At 53.6% G+C, this 18,196-nt stretch overlaps 1 protein-coding gene across 3 annotated transcripts in view; it reads left to right on the plus strand.

The window, feature by feature from the left end:
* Positions 1 to 15,854, plus strand: part of WDR59 (WD repeat domain 59) — a 57,208-nt gene extending 41,354 nt beyond the window's left edge. For all 3 annotated transcript variants that reach the window (XM_014960773.1, XM_014960775.1, XM_014960774.1), the window contains 8 exons: positions 3,268 to 3,401; positions 4,813 to 4,894; positions 6,518 to 6,630; positions 10,011 to 10,158; positions 10,251 to 10,323; positions 11,762 to 11,888; positions 12,940 to 13,082; positions 14,599 to 15,854. In XM_014960773.1, coding sequence (XP_014816259.1) covers positions 3,268 to 3,401; positions 4,813 to 4,894; positions 6,518 to 6,630; positions 10,011 to 10,158; positions 10,251 to 10,323; positions 11,762 to 11,888; positions 12,940 to 13,082; positions 14,599 to 14,834 — 1,056 coding nt within the window. In that variant the 3' untranslated portion in view covers positions 14,835 to 15,854. The remainder of the gene's footprint in view (positions 1 to 3,267; positions 3,402 to 4,812; positions 4,895 to 6,517; positions 6,631 to 10,010; positions 10,159 to 10,250; positions 10,324 to 11,761; positions 11,889 to 12,939; positions 13,083 to 14,598) is intronic.
* Positions 15,855 to 18,196: the final 2,342 nt, after the last annotated feature.

The following is an 18,196-nucleotide window of genomic DNA, read 5'->3' on the forward strand; positions in this document are numbered from 1 at the left end:
TCCTGCTCACGACCTGCGCTCCAGCCCCTGGGAAGAGACGTGTTTTCTCTTCCATCCTAATGTCCTTGAACCTCGGTGACACCTTCCCATGACACTGTAGTGGGAGCTTCTCCTGGGAGAAGAGGTGCAGCAGAAGGGAGAGAGGAACCCTGTGGTGGACCTTGGCCAGCCAGACCCCAGCTAGAGCTCTCCTTGGTAATTCTTGCTAAAAGCACTCACAAATGCTGCCTGGTGGAGAGCTACTCCTGTAATTAATGCCAGCGATGATTTGGTTCAGAGTAGAGCATCTGCCATCAACGGTGATGAGCTTTACCCCATCCATGTGTTGGATGAGTTAAGTCAGGTTCCCACACTTCTGATCGTAGGGGTTTTTTCTGACTCTTTTGTTGCTGTAGCTGAAGAAAACCTGAATTGCCAAAACCCAGACGTGTTTAAGGGTGACTGTATATGTGGCCTTATGAATTTCTTGTGCCAGGGGCTGGCAGCAGCGCTCATGGAAGTGTAGTACTGGCAGGGCATATGGCCACCAACTGACTCTCCTCCAGCAGCTGCACCAGTAAACAATGAGGGCTTCCCTTTTCGCCAGTAAATAGGCAGTGCCAAGAGGAAGGAAACAGGACAATTTTGTTGCGAGTCCCAAGTTTTCCGGGGGTTCTGATACATTTAGTGTCTCCATTTGTCTGGTGGTACGCTAACAGCAAGCAGTGGAAACCATTCGTGGGACCTCTCTTCCATTCTCATCCTCATTCGTTGTCATTTCTCCTCAAAAAAAAAAAAAGCGACTGAATTACCTGTGGCAAGTGATATGTGTTGTCCGTGTTTCTGGTCCTTGAAATGCCTGTTGGGAGGCTCCTTCCATCCACTCCTGCAGAGGGCAGGAGCAGGTTGAATCCATTCCTGGTGATGGGGCAGTGGACCTGCCTCTGTCAGGGCGAACCCTTCATCAGCTGCGAGTCTTGGGGGCTTGCAGATGGTCAGGGGGTGGGAAGCTGCTCTCCAAATTACCTGCCAAGCTCTAGAAACCCTTGGTGATAGACCTGCAGAATGTGGTTCTGCATCTGCAAGCCTGGCTTCACGCGCCTGCTCAGACACCACACAAACAACAGCTTTTGGTGGGGCAACGCTGTGAGGAACCTGGTAGCCCTTCCCAGGATGAGTGCTTGAGCTCTTGCCCTGATGGCACGTCGTGGTGCTGGGGCTCCCAAGCTTTGCTCAAGTACCATTTTTGGCAACATCAGCAGCTCCTGGCTGTACAGCATTTGGCCACCCTGATGAGGAACAAGCTACAGGTGCTGCTGTTGTTTGGGAACCTTGCTGTAATCCAGGCCACGTCCTTCAGCATGGCAAGGGTAGGTCCATTTTTAGGTGTTATTAAAAGAGGGATAGTCTGCCCAAGGGTAAAAGAACCAGAGCTGGTCCAGACAGGCACCTTGATTAGGAGCTGATGGGCTGAAGAGGGTTTGATCTCCCACCCCACCACCTTCTGGCCACCTTCTTTAGTGCTTCTCAGCTTCAGAGCGATGTAGCAGAGAAATACTGCAGGCAAATTCTGCTTGGGTAGATTTGGGCCTTGAGAGAAGGTGGCAGAGAACAGAATCCTGCCCTACTCAGCCAGCTTTTCCAAAGCACTGAACTTTGGGGTTCAGTGGGGTTCACTGGGGCTGATGGCCCCGTTTCCACCAGCGTTGGGCACCTCTGGGTGGTGGGCAGCGTGCACCCGCTGCTCCTCTTCACTCCGGTGGAAGGTCAGGGGAACTGTGGTGATGCCTGGGGCAGCCCTAGAAAAATCCTCCTTCGCCTCCTTCAAGTCTGAAATGTCTTCTTCACTTACTGCCAAGCCCGTGCTTGAGCCTCGGCCACCCAGTGTGTCCAGAGGGTCTTCAGGAGCATGTCCTTTTTGCTTCTTGTGACATGGCATTGCACTCAGTGTGGCAGGACCTCCTTGGCACGTTGGCTTCAGCTTGGGCCAGGCAGGCAGTGAAGGAGGAATTAATTTCTTAAGGTTCTTAGGTTTTTTTGAAGGACGTTTGGTGTCTCTGATAAGCCTGCCCAGGTTCTCTGAGGGCTGTATGATCACGATCAAAGGCAGTTTGGTGCCCAGCCGTCCCAGAGCTGGCTTCACAGTAGAGGTGACCCTGCTTGAAGGTCCAAGGCCTGCCCTTCTGTAGCCCAGCCTGCTCTTCAGGAGCACTTAGGGCTGCTTTGCTGGCTCCTTCATAGTTACCATTCTCCTTCAGTGCAGGAAGCTCCCCCACCAGTGCCTCAGGAAACCCTCCATAGCTTAGTATGACCAGGAGAAGGTTCTGTGTCAGTGAGGGGACATGCCACATGGGAGCAGCATTGCTCCCGAGCTTCCCTCTGTGGAGCTCCAGTACCTTCTGCCTGTCATTCTCCTGCACATCCTCCCGTCCCTCCTCCTCACCCTCCTGGAGCGAGGAGCTGGAAGAGGCCAGGATACCACCCAAATGCTCTCCGGTGTCTCATACAGCCAAGGTGGCTTTATGCAGCTTGGCCTTAAAACTGCCTCCGTGGTCATTACCGGGAGCATTTGGGAATCTTGGCTTCTTGGTTTTGTTCCCTTGTGTTGATTCCTCTCCTTTCTTCTCCCCCTGACTCCCCCTTATGTCCTGAGCCAGCCCTAAGTAGCCCTGAGCACGGTAGCTAAGGGTCCTTGGTAGGAAAACTTGGGCCCTGCTTTATCATCTGCCAATTTTTTGGTGGAAGCCGTTGATAAAGCAGGAGGTGGGAGCCCTGACCTGGCGCTAAAGAGGGAGTTACTCAAACCTCGAAAGGAGAGACCATAAGAGACAGTCCAGAGCTCTCAGGTGGCCCTGAAGCTAAGGGCAAGCAGAAGCTGCCTCCTGCTGATGTTGGCTGAAGTCAGCGGTGGTCTGTGAGCAGAGGGTTCCCAGACCAGACCCCTAAGGAGAGAGATAATTGAGCTGTCCTCCTGCCCAAGCTGCCCAGGTTTGATGGGCATCCCGATGCCGATTTGTTCTCCCAGTGGCTTTCGTAGGGGAACTCACAAAATCTTTTTTTGAGTGAGTTTGACCTTGAGCTCGCTGCCTTGACCTGCTTTTCACTCCCTACAGATGGAGATGCTTGTTCTCCTGGGCATGTCGTGGATGTTTTCCAGGGTAACACAGAGCCTTCCGAAAGGCAGGTTTGGGCGCTGCTTGCATTATTCCTCACCCTAGTGCTTTGTTCCCTGGCCCGAGAAGCCTGCTTGTCCTCCTCCCCGCTAACACGCTGCCCTTCCTTCTGCAGAAATCCAGGAGGTGGAAAAGCAAACGAGAAGGGACAGATGCCAACAACCGACCCATCAAAGCCGCTGGGAAAGTTATTATCCAAGACATTTCCTGCTTGCTGCCTGTCCACAAGCTGCTGGGAGAGCTCTACATGTGAGTAGGGGCTGGAATCCTTTCCCAAAGGAAAGCGGCTGCTCTCGGCGTGGCTATGCTTTAGTCCTGATGTCAGTCAGCATGGATCTTTAAATGTTTCTGTGCCTTCCTCCTCCGTTCTTGCCTTCCTGCTTTTTTACAGGGTCCCCCTCAGCCTGAGAAAGGGCACTTGTCTCCTGTAAGTCTAAAAAGTGTGATGGGAGAAATCTGCAATGGTGTGTCGTACACGGGCGGCCAGCATCACCCCTGCCAACCTTACAGGGTCAGGTTCTCATCAGCTAAGGGGAGAAAATATCAGTACATATTCTTTAAACTCCACACTTAAATGCCCAGGTTTAAAAATCCTAATAAGTGCACATTTTCCCACTATAAAACTGATACTAGCTCATAAGGCTTTTTAATTCCAGCAGTATTTGGAATGCCCCATTCCTAGGGAGACTCGGTTGTACGTGCCGGTGTCTGTACAGCAGGTTCTTCAGCTTCAGTGGAAAGGATGGAGAAGTTCTTTGAGTTTTGTTTTGGTTGGTTGTTGTGGTTTTTTTTCACAAGGGATGTCTTTTTCCAAACTGTCTAATTCAGATAGTTACCAAATCTCTGTTCCTGGATTTTTTCTTCCTTAGCTTTGGTAGGACTGTCTGATCCTTCACAGGATTTCCATTCTGTGGACGTTCAGGGAAGAAGCAGGCTTCCCTGCCTGGGGGGAAGAAATCTTCCTTCTCCCTTCCCAATGTTGTTATAAAGAACATTCTTTAAAAAGACCTGTTGGACCTTTCTTCCCTGGATGTCTCATGTGTAAACAGCCTGACCCTTTTCCATTTGCTATAAGATCTTAAACAGTAAATGTGTCGAGTGTCCTGCGAAGGTTTGTGACAATAAGCAGGAAAGCCCACGTGGGTTTCCCCAGCCCACCTTGCCAGCCTCTTGGAGACTCCCCACTGGGTGCGTTCTCCTACTGGGGAACAGGCTGAAGACCAGTCTGCTCCACCAGCAAACCACTGTGTGTCTCTGGGTCAGTCAGAGCAGCCCAACAGGCTGAACGGGAACAGGACCATTAACTGATGGCACCAGCTTCTAGGGATAAGAGCGAATCTTGGCTGGGTGATATCCTGCCACAGGTTTGGTCCCGTGTCTCCTTGGAAGCAGCACATTTTAGGATCAATCCCAGCTAGTTTGGAGCTGGACTTGATGTGCAGTCTGTTAGGGAAGGTGAATAGTGGAAGGATAGCAGTGATCCCCAATTAACAGGGGAGGAAGGGACGGGGTCCTGTCCGTGCTCTCAGGCTGGTGTTGATCTGGAAGTTCTGGGCTACTCCCTGCTGCCGGTACCACTCTCCCCCCACCTCTCCATCTTTGGAAGCAGGTGAATAGTAGGATCTGCCAACCAGACCTGAGCTGTCTTCTTTCTTTTTAGACTTAACGTGAATAATATCCAGGAGACTTGCCAGAAGAATGCTGCCTCAGCCCTGGCTGTTGGACGGAGGGACCTCGTACAGGTATTACTCTGAATCAGTCCTCTTCCTCACTGTGCTGGGCTGCCCTCAAATGCCTTCTACTGTCACCATGGTTCCCCAACAGCCAGCTGGGCTCAGCAGTTGCTCCAGGGACCTCTCCAGTTGGTGAACCAAGGCCTGTGGAACAGCCAGGGAGGTGGTCTCTTGGCATCCAGGGCTGGAAGCAAGTTGTGTTAATGCCCTTTTGCCAAAATGAGCAAAGAGTGTTTTTTCAGGGGATTCCTGCAGGCAAAGCGAGGAGCGCGGCCTGGTTTTGAGTCAGTGAATGGAGTAACTGTGCACACAGTGGCCTGGCTGCTGTCAGCATCTGGGTGGTGGTTTTTGTCTTGTTTATGTGGTGGTTCATGTTGTTCATGCCCTGGCACTGGGTGCTAACTGCAGCCAGCTTCTCCCCAGCAGAGTTCCGAGCCCCAGAAGGCTGGCTGCTTCCCTTCAGCTAGCATTAGGAGAAAAATGGCTATTTTGGCCCATCCTTTTCCTTGTGGTTGGTCCATCGCAGCAGGCAGAACGTTTGACAGGAGTGAGGAGTGGCTGGGAATGGGCTGGCACTGCCAGAGGAGCCTGTGTCCCTCTCCCAAGCACTTGGCTCTTCCTAGAGCTGGGCAGGGAACGTGCGTAGGCTCATCTGGTCAAAGCAGAAGCAAACTCAAGCTGTTGTCTTGCTTCTCAGTGGGTTCTGCTAGACCAGGAGAGAGAAGGTAGGTCTAGTTCCCCTTTGTCTGTGCTTCATCTTACTGCCTAGTTTGCCCATGTCAGACCAGAGCTTGGGTGGAATAACTTCAGCAAGACTTCTCTGAGATTCCTCTGATTCTTGCTGGTTTTTTCCCTGTCCTATGGAACTCTAGCCTGTATTGCAGCATTGTTTTTTCTTTACTTTTCTGTGTTGGCAGCTCTCATTTCTGCTGTCTTTCCACCGCCACGCTCCTTTTCTTTTCCTGCTCTTTTTTTCATGCCAAACCAGGAGCTTTGCTTTTCCCTGGAATATTCTAGTTGTCCCATTTTAAAAGGCACAGCAGAAACAAACAGTCCTAGGTCCATGGTATAGCGACTGAAAAGATGGAACCATTTTCAGACCAGAGAATGACAGATGAAGGAGAGATTTCATGTGAAATAGTTAAACTGTTGGGGTAGAAATGGCAAAGTGTACTCCTGTCTGCGCTGGGCTGTGCTGGGAGAACAGAGGTGTTCAGTAATGCCTGAGCTAATCAAAAGATACTTTTCATGCAAATAATGATTCACCAGTAAACTTCCTGCCACCAGACATCTCCAAAACCAAGAACTACCTCAAATTTAAAGCCTTGTAAGGTTTCTGAATATAAAATGCACTAATAGGTCTGTTAATTTACCCTGACTATAGACTATTATTCTTCAAAGTTTAATTCAAATTCAAGGCAAGTGGGACAGGGAAAGCTTCGAGTTCCTGTCATTCTCTATATAATTTGTGACACGAAAGCTAAAGCTGCTCCCTGCTGCCAGGAGGGGAAAAAAAAAAAACAAACCAAGCTCCATTATTATCTGTCTGCGAGTGAATTTGTGCACACCTATGCCCTGGGAGTGTGATTATTTCTAATTGCAGCTTTGATGCTTTTCCTTCCTGTCTGCCAGGTTTGGTCACTGGCCATGGTAGCCACTGATCTCTGTCTCGGACCGAAGTCTGACCCAGATTTGGAGATACCTTGGGCACAACATCCATTTGGACGTCAATTACTGGAGTCCTTGTAGGTGTCTGAACGCTGGGGAGAGGCTGGGGAATGTTTGCTGATGCAGAGCCCTCTATAACTATGGACATTGTACGGCATCTTTTCGGGCTTGGCATCGCGCGCTGAACGGGAACAGGACCATTAACTGATGGCACCAGCTTCTAGGGATAAGAGCGAATCTTGGCTGGGTGATATCCTGCCACAGGTTTGGTCCCGTGTCTCCTTGGAAGCAGCACATTTTAGGATCAATCCCAGCTAGTTTGGAGCTGGACTTGATGTGCAGTCTGTTAGGGAAGGTGAATAGTGGAAGGATAGCAGTGATCCCCAATTAACAGGGGAGGAAGGGATGGGGTCCTGTCCGTGCTCTCAGGCTGGTGTTGATCTGGAAGTTCTGGGCTACTCCCTGCTGCCGGTACCACTCTCCCCCCACCTCTCCATCTTTGGAAGTAGGTGAATAGTAGGATCTGCCAACCAGACCTGAGCTGTCTTCTTTCTTTTTAGACTTAACGTGAATAATATCCAGGAGACTTGCCAGAAGAATGCTGCCTCAGCCCTGGCTGTTGGACGGAGGGACCTCGTACAGGTATTACTCTGAATCAGTCCTCTTCCTCACCGTGCTGGGCTGCCCTCAAATGCCTTCTGCTGGCACCACAGTTCCCCAACAGCCAGCTGGGCTCAGCAGTTGCTCAAGGGACCTCTCCAGTTGGTGAACCAAGGCCTTTGGAACGTGGAACAGCCAGGGAGGTGGTCTCTTGGCATCCAGGGCTGGAAGCAAGTTGTGTTAATGCCCTTTTGCCAAAATGAGCAAAGAGTGTTTTTTCAGGGGATTCCTGCAGGCAAAGCGAGGAGCGCGGCCTGGTTTTGAGTCAGTGAATGGAGTAACTGTGCACACAGTGGCCTGGCTGCTGTCAGCATTTGGGTGGTGGTTTTTGTCTTGTTTATGTAGTGGTTCATGTTGTTCATGCCCTGGCACTGGGTGCTAACTGCAGCCAGCTTCTCCCCAGGAGAGTTCCGAGCCCCAGAAGGCTGGCTGCTTCCCTTCAGCTAGCATTAGGAGAAAAATGGCTATTTTGGCCCATCCTTTTCCTTGTGGTTGGTCCATCGCAGCAGGCAGAACGTTTGACAGGAGTGAGGAGTGGCTGGGAATGGGCTGGCACTGCCAGAGGAGCCTGTGTCCCTCTCCCAAGCACTTGGCTCTTCCTAGAGCTGGGCAGGGAACGTGCGTAGGCTCATCTGGTCAAAGCAGAAGCAAACTCAAGCTGTTGTCTTGCTTCTCAGTGGGTTCTGCTAGACCAGGAGAGAGAAGGTAGGTCTAGTTCCCCTTTGTCTGTGCTTCATCTTACTGCCTAGTTTGCCCATGTCAGACCAGAGCTTGGGTGGAATAACTTCAGCAAGACTTCTCTGAGATTCCTCTGATTCTTGCTGGTTTTTTCCCTGTCCCATGGAACTCTAGCCTGTATTGCAGCATTGTTTTTTCTTTACTTTTCTGTGTTGGCAGCTCTCATTTCTGCTGTCTTTCCACCGCCACGCTCCTTTTCTTTTCCTGCTCTTTTTTTCATGCCAAACCAGGAGCTTTGCTTTTCCCTGGAATATTCTAGTTGTCCCATTTTAAAAGGCACAGCAGAAACAAACAGTCCTAGGTCCATGGTATAGCGACTGAAAAGATGGAACCATTTTCAGACCAGAGAATGACAGATGAAGGAGAGATTTCATGTGAAATAGTTAAACTGTTGGGGTAGAAATGGCAAAGTGTACTCCTGTCTGCGCTGGGCTGTGCTGGGAGAACAGAGGTGTTCAGTAATGCCTGAGCTAATCAAAAGATACTTTTCATGCAAATAATGATTCACCAGTAAACTTCCTGCCACCAGACATCTCCAAAACCAAGAACTACCTCAAATTTAAAGCCTTGTAAGGTTTCTGAATATAAAATGCACTAATAGGTCTGTTAATTTACCCTGACTATAGACTATTATTCTTCAAAGTTTAATTCAAATTCAAGGCAAGTGGGACAGGGAAAGCTTCGAGTTCCTGTCATTCTCTATATAATTTGTGACACGAAAGCTAAAGCTGCTCCCTGCTGCCAGGAGGGGAAAAAAAAAAAACAAACCAAGCTCCATTATTATCTGTCTGCGAGTGAATTTGTGCACACCTATGCCCTGGGAGTGTGATTATTTCTAATTGCAGCTTTGATGCTTTTCCTTCCTGTCTGCCAGGTTTGGTCACTGGCCATGGTAGCCACTGATCTCTGTCTCGGACCGAAGTCTGACCCAGATTTGGAGATACCTTGGGCACAACATCCATTTGGACGTCAATTACTGGAGTCCTTGTAGGTGTCTGAACGCTGGGGAGAGGCTGGGGAATGTTTGCTGATGCAGAGCCCTCTATAACTCTATAACTATGGACATTGTAGGTGCCATTTTCAGGCTTGGCATCGCGCCGCAGCCTCTAATTTTTCCTCTCTCAAGCCCGAGGTGCCTCAAGGGGAGCTGCGAGTATGTTTGTGACACAAGGGAGGCAGCACTTGGCCTCCCCTCCAGCACCCAGCTCTTCCTGGGCTGAGGTTGAGCAATAGGCTGGGTGCAGCAGGAGCTCTGCTCCCCAGCCTGCCCACAGTGCCCGGCTGGGAGATGCTGATTTTCTGCTCCCCACCTCCTAAATGAGTGTCTTGGTGCCGCTGATTTATCATTCACCTTTCACTGCTGCCAGTTGCTGGGAAATCGTTCCACTGATCTCAAACCCAAGTGTTGGCTGCAGTGAATCTCTTTAGGAGGGGACATAATCAGTAATTGATACTATCCATCGATATACCCTGTTTGGAGGCACGGGATCTGTGTGGTGTACTCTGCATATGATTGCTTGACCTACCTCTTTCCTGCTGTGTGGCAGCAGTGGGAGGGGAGGATGGGTAGGTCTTCATGACTGTGGGTCTTCAGAACAATCCAGAAACTTCACAACCCTCCAAAAAACCTGGGGTGGGGTTTCGCCTCATGATCTAGATGTGGGATGCTTGCACCAAGGGGGTTTTGTCCAAAAGACGTCCTGGCTGGGGGTGAGTTAATGGCTCCAGCTTTACATCCAGTTAAAATCAGCTCTGTGGACGTTGTTCCTGAAGGTGCACAAACTTGGGACAATCGGGTCACGAGCACTGCTGGATTCCCAGAGCTCCCATCTTTCTCCCACCTGTGAGGCCACCAGTGTTTTCAGGAGGAGGACTTGGCTCCTCAAAGGTGTGATGGAAAAGACAATCTGGCCCCACAGAGCACATGTGCCTCCTTTGGGCAGTAACGAGACCCAAATCCATTGATACAAGGGGTTTGAAATTGGTTGTCCTGGAGCCTCGATGCTTTTGCTGCTGAATTCTACGCGGTGTCACACCGTCTGTCCTTTCTGTTCCCCAGGCTGGCTCATTACTCACAGCTCCACGATGTGCAGACCCTGGCCATGCTCTGCAGCGTGTTTGAAGCCCAATCCAGGCTACAAGGCTGCCCCAATTCCTACGGCCCCTTTCCTCAGCGTGCCTCCAACCTGGCCTCCCACAGCCGATACGTAAGATCGCCCTTTCTTCCCCGTTTTTCTCGGGTATCTTTGAATATCTCTCACGTAGCTGACATGGTTTCCTCTCCTTTTCCCCTCCACAGCCTAGCTTTACTTCCTCTGGCTCCTGTTCCAGCATGTCAGATCCTGGACTCGGCACCGGAGGCTGGAGCATAGGTACTGAGATCTGGGGAGTACATAGAGGAATCTGCCTCCCTCCTGGCTTAGGGTTTAGATGGAAAGAAGGGGGTTAGTACTGGCTGTTGCCAGAGCATCTCTCTGGGCTTTGGCCAAGGTGAGGTGACTCCGTGGCTGGAAGTGAGCAGGGCTTGCAGTGACCATGCCTGTGCCCCCTCTGACTCCGTAGCATCCTGTCCCACTGGAGAAACTCTGACAAACAACCCAGACAAACCAAGCTGGGCCCCTGGATCGCAGGCTAACCCAGAGCCAAGAGCTCCCACTGCTTCCTTCTCCGCCTGGAGACAAGCAAAGAGAGAGACCAGTTTGTCCCAGTTTGTTTCCAGCCTGGCTATAGCAAGCCCTCGGGGTGACTGCCTGGTGCCATAGACTCTCCACAGCACTTTGATTGGTTTGATGGTGTTATCCATGACAGCTACTCCTGGTAATTCCCTTGTCCTTCACGTTGCCAGGAGTAGCTTCTCCATCACCTTCCCAGGGATGGAGGTCGGGCTGACTGGCCTGCAGTTCCCTGCGTCCTCCCCCTTGTCCTTTTTTTGAAGACAGGAGTGACATTTGCTTTCCCCCAGTCCTTGGCCACCTCTCCCAGTCACCACCATCATTCAACAATTACCAAGAGCGGCCTCGCAATGTCATCAGCCGGCTAATTCCACAGGCTTCAGGGGGAAAAAGCAACGCTGTGCTTTCTCCCAGCACTGGAAAACCATCAGCAATGGGGAGGGCTGGGTTCTAGGTGCCACCAATACCCATGGGTAAAGAAAGCCTAAGGAGGCTTTCTGCTGAGCTGTGGAGGTGTCAAAGACAAGTCACTCTTAAGGGCTCTCCAGGTGTCAGAGTTGAGGCTGTTGGCTGATTCCTGGTGATACACACAGCCTGGGGCAGCAGCAGCCCTTTTAGCACCAAAGCTGTAGCTTTTCAGTTGTGTTATGAGGGGGAAGAGCAGAGAATGGGGGGTTAACGAGCTGATGTTGTCTTGTAGGGGTTATTAGGAGTCTTCTCCCTGCCCCCAGGGCCATGCCTTACCTACAGAGGCCCCTTTACGAAACAGCAGCCCGGGGATGAGAAGTCCTCCCTCTCTAGGAAAGAGGAGCCCAGGCCTGCCAGGGATAGCATTCCGAGGGCAAACACTGTGGGATTGGTTGCCTGGACAATTTTTGTCCAAACTGGGAGACAAAAGGGCTTGTCCCTGTCACCAGAAGCGCAGCAGAAGCCCTTGGCAAGGAGAGGTTGGCACTTCATTTCTGGGGCAGCACTCGTAGGGACGCAGAAGGTGATACCAGTGTGTCTTAGAGAGGAAAAACGGGGTGTGCCAAAGTGTGGCCTTCCTTTTCTCCTTCCCCACCCCGTTTTGGAGGTGGTTGTACACGTGAGCACTCTGCTCACTGAGGTGATGCTCACCACTTTTTGGTGCTTGCAGCAAACAAAGACACGGAGCAGGCCTCCACTCCCTGGTGTGAGTCTTCTCCGGATGATTTCCGCTACGGAAACCTGATGTATCCTGACCATCGGGAGCGTGAGAGGGACCAGCACGAGAAAAACAAAAGGTGGGTTATGGCATGTCTTGGGGTGCTCAGGGATGCACGAGTCTGTGCCCAACTCAGCTGGAACTCCACAGCCAGGTCTCTCTGGGTGCTGCCAAGCAGCCCCCCTGCTCCTCGACCTTTTCCTTCAGAGAGTCCCCTGGAGAATCATGGAATGGTTTAGGTTGGAAAGGACCTTAAAGCCCCCCCAGTGCCACCCCCTGCCCTGGGCAGGGACACCTCCCACCACACCAGGTTGCTCCAAGCCCCCTCCAACCTGCCCTTGAACCCCTCCAGGGATGGGGCAGCCACAGCTTCTCTGGCCAACCTGGGCCAGGCTCTCACCCCCCTCCCACCAAACAAGTTCTTCCCCACATCTCAGCTCCATCTCCCCTCTTTCAGGGTCAAACCCTTCCCCCTCCTCCTCGGGCTCCCCTCCCTGATCCAGAGTCCCTCCCCAGCTTTCCTGGAGCCCCTTGAGGGACTGGAAGGGGCTGGAAGGTCTCCCCGGAGCCTTCTCTTCTCCAGGCTGAACCCCCCAACTCTCTCAGCCCCCCCTCCCAGCAGAGGGGCTCCAGCCCTCCCAGCATCTCCATGGTCTCCTCTGGCCCCACTCCAACATGTGCTGGTCCTTGTGCTGACAACTCCAAATCTGGATATATATCTGGATATAATACTCCAGGTGGTGTCTCTCCAGAGTTCTTGTGCTGACAACTCCAAATCTGGGTATAATACTCCAGGTGGTGTCTCTCCAGAGTGGAGCAGAAGGGTAGAATCAGCTCCTTCCCCCTGCTTCGTGGTGCAGAGCAGTTCTGCTGGGATTGCATATGATACATCTGTAAGTGGCGATGGTGGGGGTCCTACAGGGTAGCCCACCCATTTGTCACACCCTTGAGTGTAGAACAAGTGAAAACCAGACCAGGCAGTGTCCAGCAGTGTTTCAGCAGCACGTGGGAAGTGAACTGCTCTTTTTGTAGCCACGTGAGCTGGTTGCGTAGCCATCCCTGGGAAGAGGATTGCAACCAGAGGCTCTGTGAGTCAATCAGGTGGATGACAACCCTCTTTGTTCCTCTAGGCTCCTGGATCCTGCCAACACTCAGCAATTTGATGACTTCAAGAAGTGCTATGGAGAAATCCTTTATCGCTGGGGCCTGCGAGAGAAACGGGCTGAGGTCCTGAAGTTTGTCTCTTGTCCTCCTGATCCCCACAAGGGAATTGGTGAGTCTTTGCTCCGGCTGCCCAGGCGGAGTCATGGCGCTGCCTCGGGAGCTTAGGGATGAAAAGCATCCATCAGTCTGCCCAGAAATTAGCTCTGACAGCAAATGGGTTTAGCTTCTTCGCAGCCCTGGTGGAGAGGAGGGTTGCAGGTGTTGGTTCGAGGCCTTTGTAGACTTGTAGCATCTCTCCAGCGAGGCTGGAACCGCGCTAGCCGTGTCCAGTGATTTCTGCTGGTGGCTGTTCTTTCTTCCCTTTGAATAAGACCAAGATCTCTGGCTGTGGCTGAGCGAGACAAGAAATAGGCAAATGGAACCTTTCTCCCAAAATATTTTCAGCAGCATGAAGGTGAAGGACAGCTGCCCAAATGTCCTCTCCCTGGGCCTCTGGGAAAAGATACACTTCACCTGGGGGGAGAGAAGCGGGTGAGAGGTACAAGAGAAGCTGAGGTTGTCTCACCTTGTCACCAGGGACAAGTGAAGTGAAAATTGGTGACTTGGACCCCTCCGTGGCCACCAGTCTGTTCCATGCTGTCTCCGAGATGAGAAACCAAGGCCGTTCTCACTTGCTCTTAGTTACACCTTGGAGAGCTGTGAGGCAGATGAGCACAAAGATCGTCCATGATGTGGACTGTGAGGGTGGTGAGAGCCTGGCCCAGGTTGGCCAGAGAAGCTGTGGCTGCCCCGTCCCTGGAGGGGTTCAAGGGCAGGTTGGAGGGGGCTTGGAGCAACCTGGTGTGGTGGGAGGTGTCCCTGCCCAGGGCACAGGGGTGGCACGGGGTGGGCTTTACAGAATCACAGAATCTTCTAGGTTGGAAGGGACCTTAAAGATCATCTTGTCCAACCGTCAACCTGACTGACAAAAATAGACACCCACACAACAAACAAGAAGCATCACCATCACTAAACCACACCTCCCAGCTACATCAACCCGTCTTTTGAACACCTCCAGGGATGGTGCCTCAACCACCTCCCTGGGCAGCCCATTCCAATGGCTGAGAACCCTTTCAGTGAAAATTTTTCCTAATATCCAGCCTGAACCTCCCCTGGCGTAACTTGAGGCCATTTCCTCTTGTCCTGTCGCCTGTGACTTGGGAGAAGAGACCGACCCCCACCTCTCTACACCCTCCTTTCAGGGAGTTGGAGAGAGCAATAAGGTCTCCCCTCAGCCTCCTCCTCTCCAGGCTGAACACCCCCAGCTCCCTCAGCCTCTCCTCATAAGACTTATTCTCCAGACCCCTCACCATCTTTGTCGCCCTTCTCTGGACCCGCTCCAGCACCTCAATGTCTTTTTTATGGTAGGGGGCCCAAAACTGGACACAGTACTCAAGGTGAGGCCTCACCAGTGCCCAGTACAGGGGGACAATCACCTCTCGGGCCCTACTCGCCACGCTGTTCCTGACACAGGCCAGGATGCTGTTGGCCTTCTTGGCTTTTCTTTAAGGTCCCTTCCAACCCAACCCATTCCATGACTCTGCCAGCACTAACTGCCTTGCTCTCCCTTTCTCCCCTGGGGCCAGAGTTCGGGGTGTACTGCAGCCACTGCCGCAGCGAGGTGCGGGGCACCCAGTGTGCCATCTGCAAGGGCTTCACCTTCCAGTGTGCCATCTGCCACGTGGCCGTGCGGGGCTCCTCCAACTTCTGCCTCACCTGCGGCCACGGGGGACACACCAGCCACATGATGGAGTGGTTCCGCACCCAGGAGGTGTGTCCCACCGGCTGCGGCTGCCACTGCCTGCTGGAGAGCACCTTCTGAGCACTCCTGGCAGCAGGACACCCCTCTGCCTGCTGGAGAGCACCTTCTGAGCACTCCTGGCAGCAGGACACCCCTGAGCCAGGTTTCATATTTAATTCCCAAGCCATGGTGAACCAGCTTCTGCTCCGCAGCGTCAGGAGGAGATGCCCCGGGGAGCTGAAGCTGACGTTTCCGAGTGCTTCCAGTATTCCTACACTTCCCGGGTTGCTTTCGGATCCATTTGACCAAAATCCCCGTGTCCATTGCTGGCGATGGACCCCAGACTGGAAAAAATTGCTCTCTCCTACGGGAGGATTTTGGCCAGTCTCCGTCGGGATGAAGAGGTGGTGGAAAGCTCCTTTGGGAAGGGCTCACCCAGCTCCGGCTCGTTAGTGTCTTTCCAGGTGCCTCCTTTACGGGAGCTCGAAGTGAGCAAAATAAGTTGGGTTTTTTTGCACAGATAAGGCAGGAATAATTCGGAAGCAACAGCGAGCTCTGAAGGTGAACAGGAGACCACGCCGGAAGAGCGGACAGTCGGTGGGGCTGCGCTCGGAGTGACTTTTCGAAGCGATAGGGTCCTTATTTTGAATGGCCGTTTACACCCTTTCATTGCCCAAAAAAAGCCCAAGACTGAAACGATGTTTTTTTGGGATGATTTCCTAAATAGCTCCCTGCTGGGTCCCCGCGGCCGGCGTCGTTGCTTTCTTCCAGCAGTTTCACCCCCGTTACTCCCCGGGGGTCTCCCTCCCCTGCTCTGAGAGGTGACACAATGCACTTTAACTCGCCTGTCCCCTCCCTGCCTCGTCGGTGACACGTCCTGGTGACTCGGGAAGGCCACCTGCCTTTTGAGTTTGGGACCCACGCCGTGCTTCCCTGGGTCTGAGGGTGCTTGGAGGAGACACGAGGAGGAAGCTGGCTCCCTGCAGCTCCTTCTGGCTGGTTTTTCTCCAGGCTCTGGGGGTGTCGGGGGAATCGATGAATAATTTGAGATTTGCTTGAGTGACGTGGGAGGGGGGGCTCCTGAGGCGGGCAGGCAGCAATTTCTTGGGGAAAAAAAAAAAAAAGGGGGGGGGATTTTGGAAGGGTGGTGGGATTCACGGAGGTTAAAGGTTTGTGCCTTTTCTCCCTGTGGAGCTTCATTTGGAGAATGTTACGGGATCTGTTTTGAGTTCCAGGGACGCTGCTGGACGCAGCCTGTGCCTCTCCTGAGCAGGCTTTAGCCCGAGCTTTGGTTTTTGGGGGCAAAAATGCGTGGTGAGGGATGAGCCCGTTGGAATTACCCCCGGCCCCCATCCCTTCCTCCCGCGCTTTGCCTGCTGAGCGGGGGCCCTGCCCCCTCCCACCCATTGCTCCGACTCGGGCCGTAGGATAGAGATGGTGTATCTTAAAGGTGAAAACATTAAAGTTATTTTTTTAAGCACTGTTCTGATGGTGGAACTTGGTGTCGCTGTGCTCCTCCTCCCTCCCTGGGCGAGCTCTCCCTCCCAGCGTGACACCCCACGGCCCTCTCCCCCCACCCCAAAGCGGGGGTCCCGCTCCGGAGACCTGTGTCCGATGGGGGGGGGGAAGTTAGATGAGGGGGGAGCCCTGAGGAGCCCTGCCTTCCTGTGGGGACGATGTGGCACCCCAAAATCCAGCCGGGGCTTGGGAACCGCCTGCAGGTCCCGATGCTCCTCTTGCGCAAACGAAGCCGGGGCGGCGTCTCGAGCCTCCCATCAACCCAACCTCCCCGTCCCGCAGTTCGGGGGGGGCCCTTAGGGCAGCGTCTGCCCCCCCCCCCCCCTTAAAAATCAAGCAGGTCCTGCCCGGCGCCGCGGTGGCCCTCGGGCGAGGGTGCTCCGGGCCGGGAGCCGCAGGGAAGAGGGCTCCCAGCCTCCACCATCCTACGTGCCAGCCCTTCGGCCGGGAAGCCTTCTCCTTTCCAGGCCGGAGCGAAGGGGGAAGGAGGAGCCTTGTTATTTAGAGGTGGCGGAGCGAGGGACTGGCGGTTAATTTATGTGCGTTATTACAGCTCATTAGGGTCTATCTCCATAGCATCTGCATAACCTCCCGGGCGGAGGGTGCTGCGGAGGGAAGGCTGGAAAAAAAAGCGCTTGCCGTGGCTGTTTGTGCAACCCCGCGGAGAGGGGGGGGAGAGGAGGGGGTGGAATTTTCTCCCCCCGGCGTTTGCCTCACGCCTTGCTCAACAGCAGCCATGGCTTAGTGCCGGGAAACAGGAATGGGCTTCTTCTCCCCCGGCTTTTTCTGTCTTCCAGTAATCCCTGCCTGGAATAAATGGTCAGAGATGGGGTGTGCCGTGGGGGCACCCGTGACCCCCACCAGCCCCTTCGGCTGCTCTGCTCCCCCCTCTCCCCATCCTGGGTCTTCTTGCCCACCTCGCTCTTTGGGATAACTCGGTAAAATGCGAAAAGATCCCAAATCCAGGCAAATCCCACTCAATTTCAGGCTTTAGAGAAGGGAGTGGGTCCCCTCAGCCGGCTCTGGCAACCGGACACATGAGCTGGATCATCCAGCCGAAGGACAACGCCGTGGACCATGGTGGTCTGTCCTGGGGAGGGGGGGTTTCTGCTGGAGCAGGAACTGGGGGCCGTCGAATTAAACCCGATTTAACCCAAATTTCTCCAGCTCCTCGCAGGAGAAACCCCTTCCCTCGGGGTGTCACCGGTGCCAGGGTGTTGCCAGGTCTCTGCACCGCTGCCCAGAGGAGCTGCCACCGCTCCGGCGGGGAGGAGGGGGCCGAGCCTGGGAGGAATTTTGGGGTGACCCCGAGTCGCTGCTTGGGCACGGTGTCCCCCAGCTGCTGGCCCAGGGTGTCCCCGGGGCTGTCACCAGCTTCGGGGCTGCCTTTCCCCAGCGTGGCTGGAAGAAGGAGCTCCCACAACAACCCCACACTGTGCCCTGGAGGCCACCACTGGCTTTTTTGCTTTTTTTATGCCCTTTTTGTGCCCTTTTTGTGCTGTGTGGGGCTGGGGGGAGCAGGGGGTGCCCTCCCCAGCCCCACTGAGGCTCCATCCATGGGGACAGGAACTTGAATCCCCGATGATGGGAGTCGGGCAGAGATAAGAGCAGGGATGGTATCGGGGGAAATCAGTGGTATCGAGGGGGAAAAACCTTTCCCCGTGGACGCTGCTCCTGGTGGCATCTCTCTGCCCCCCCCTCCGTGGCCACAGCCCCATTAACCCAGCGCCGCAGGGCCCCATCCTGCCCGGGGCCCACATTCCTGCCCTCTCCCTCAGCGTCTGTCTGTCCCTCCCGTCCGTCCCTCCGTCCGTCCGGTGGGTCAAACCAGTTCAGGAACTGATGAGCCAAAGCCATTTGGGGCTGCTCTCCTTGGCCAGGGCTCATCATCAACCGGCTCCACTGGCCCCAAAGGGGGGGGTGGA

The sequence above is a fragment of the Calidris pugnax genome, unplaced genomic scaffold, assembly GCF_001431845.1.
Source record: "Calidris pugnax isolate Ruff unplaced genomic scaffold, ASM143184v1 scaffold347, whole genome shotgun sequence".
NCBI lineage: Eukaryota > Metazoa > Chordata > Aves > Charadriiformes > Scolopacidae > Calidris > Calidris pugnax.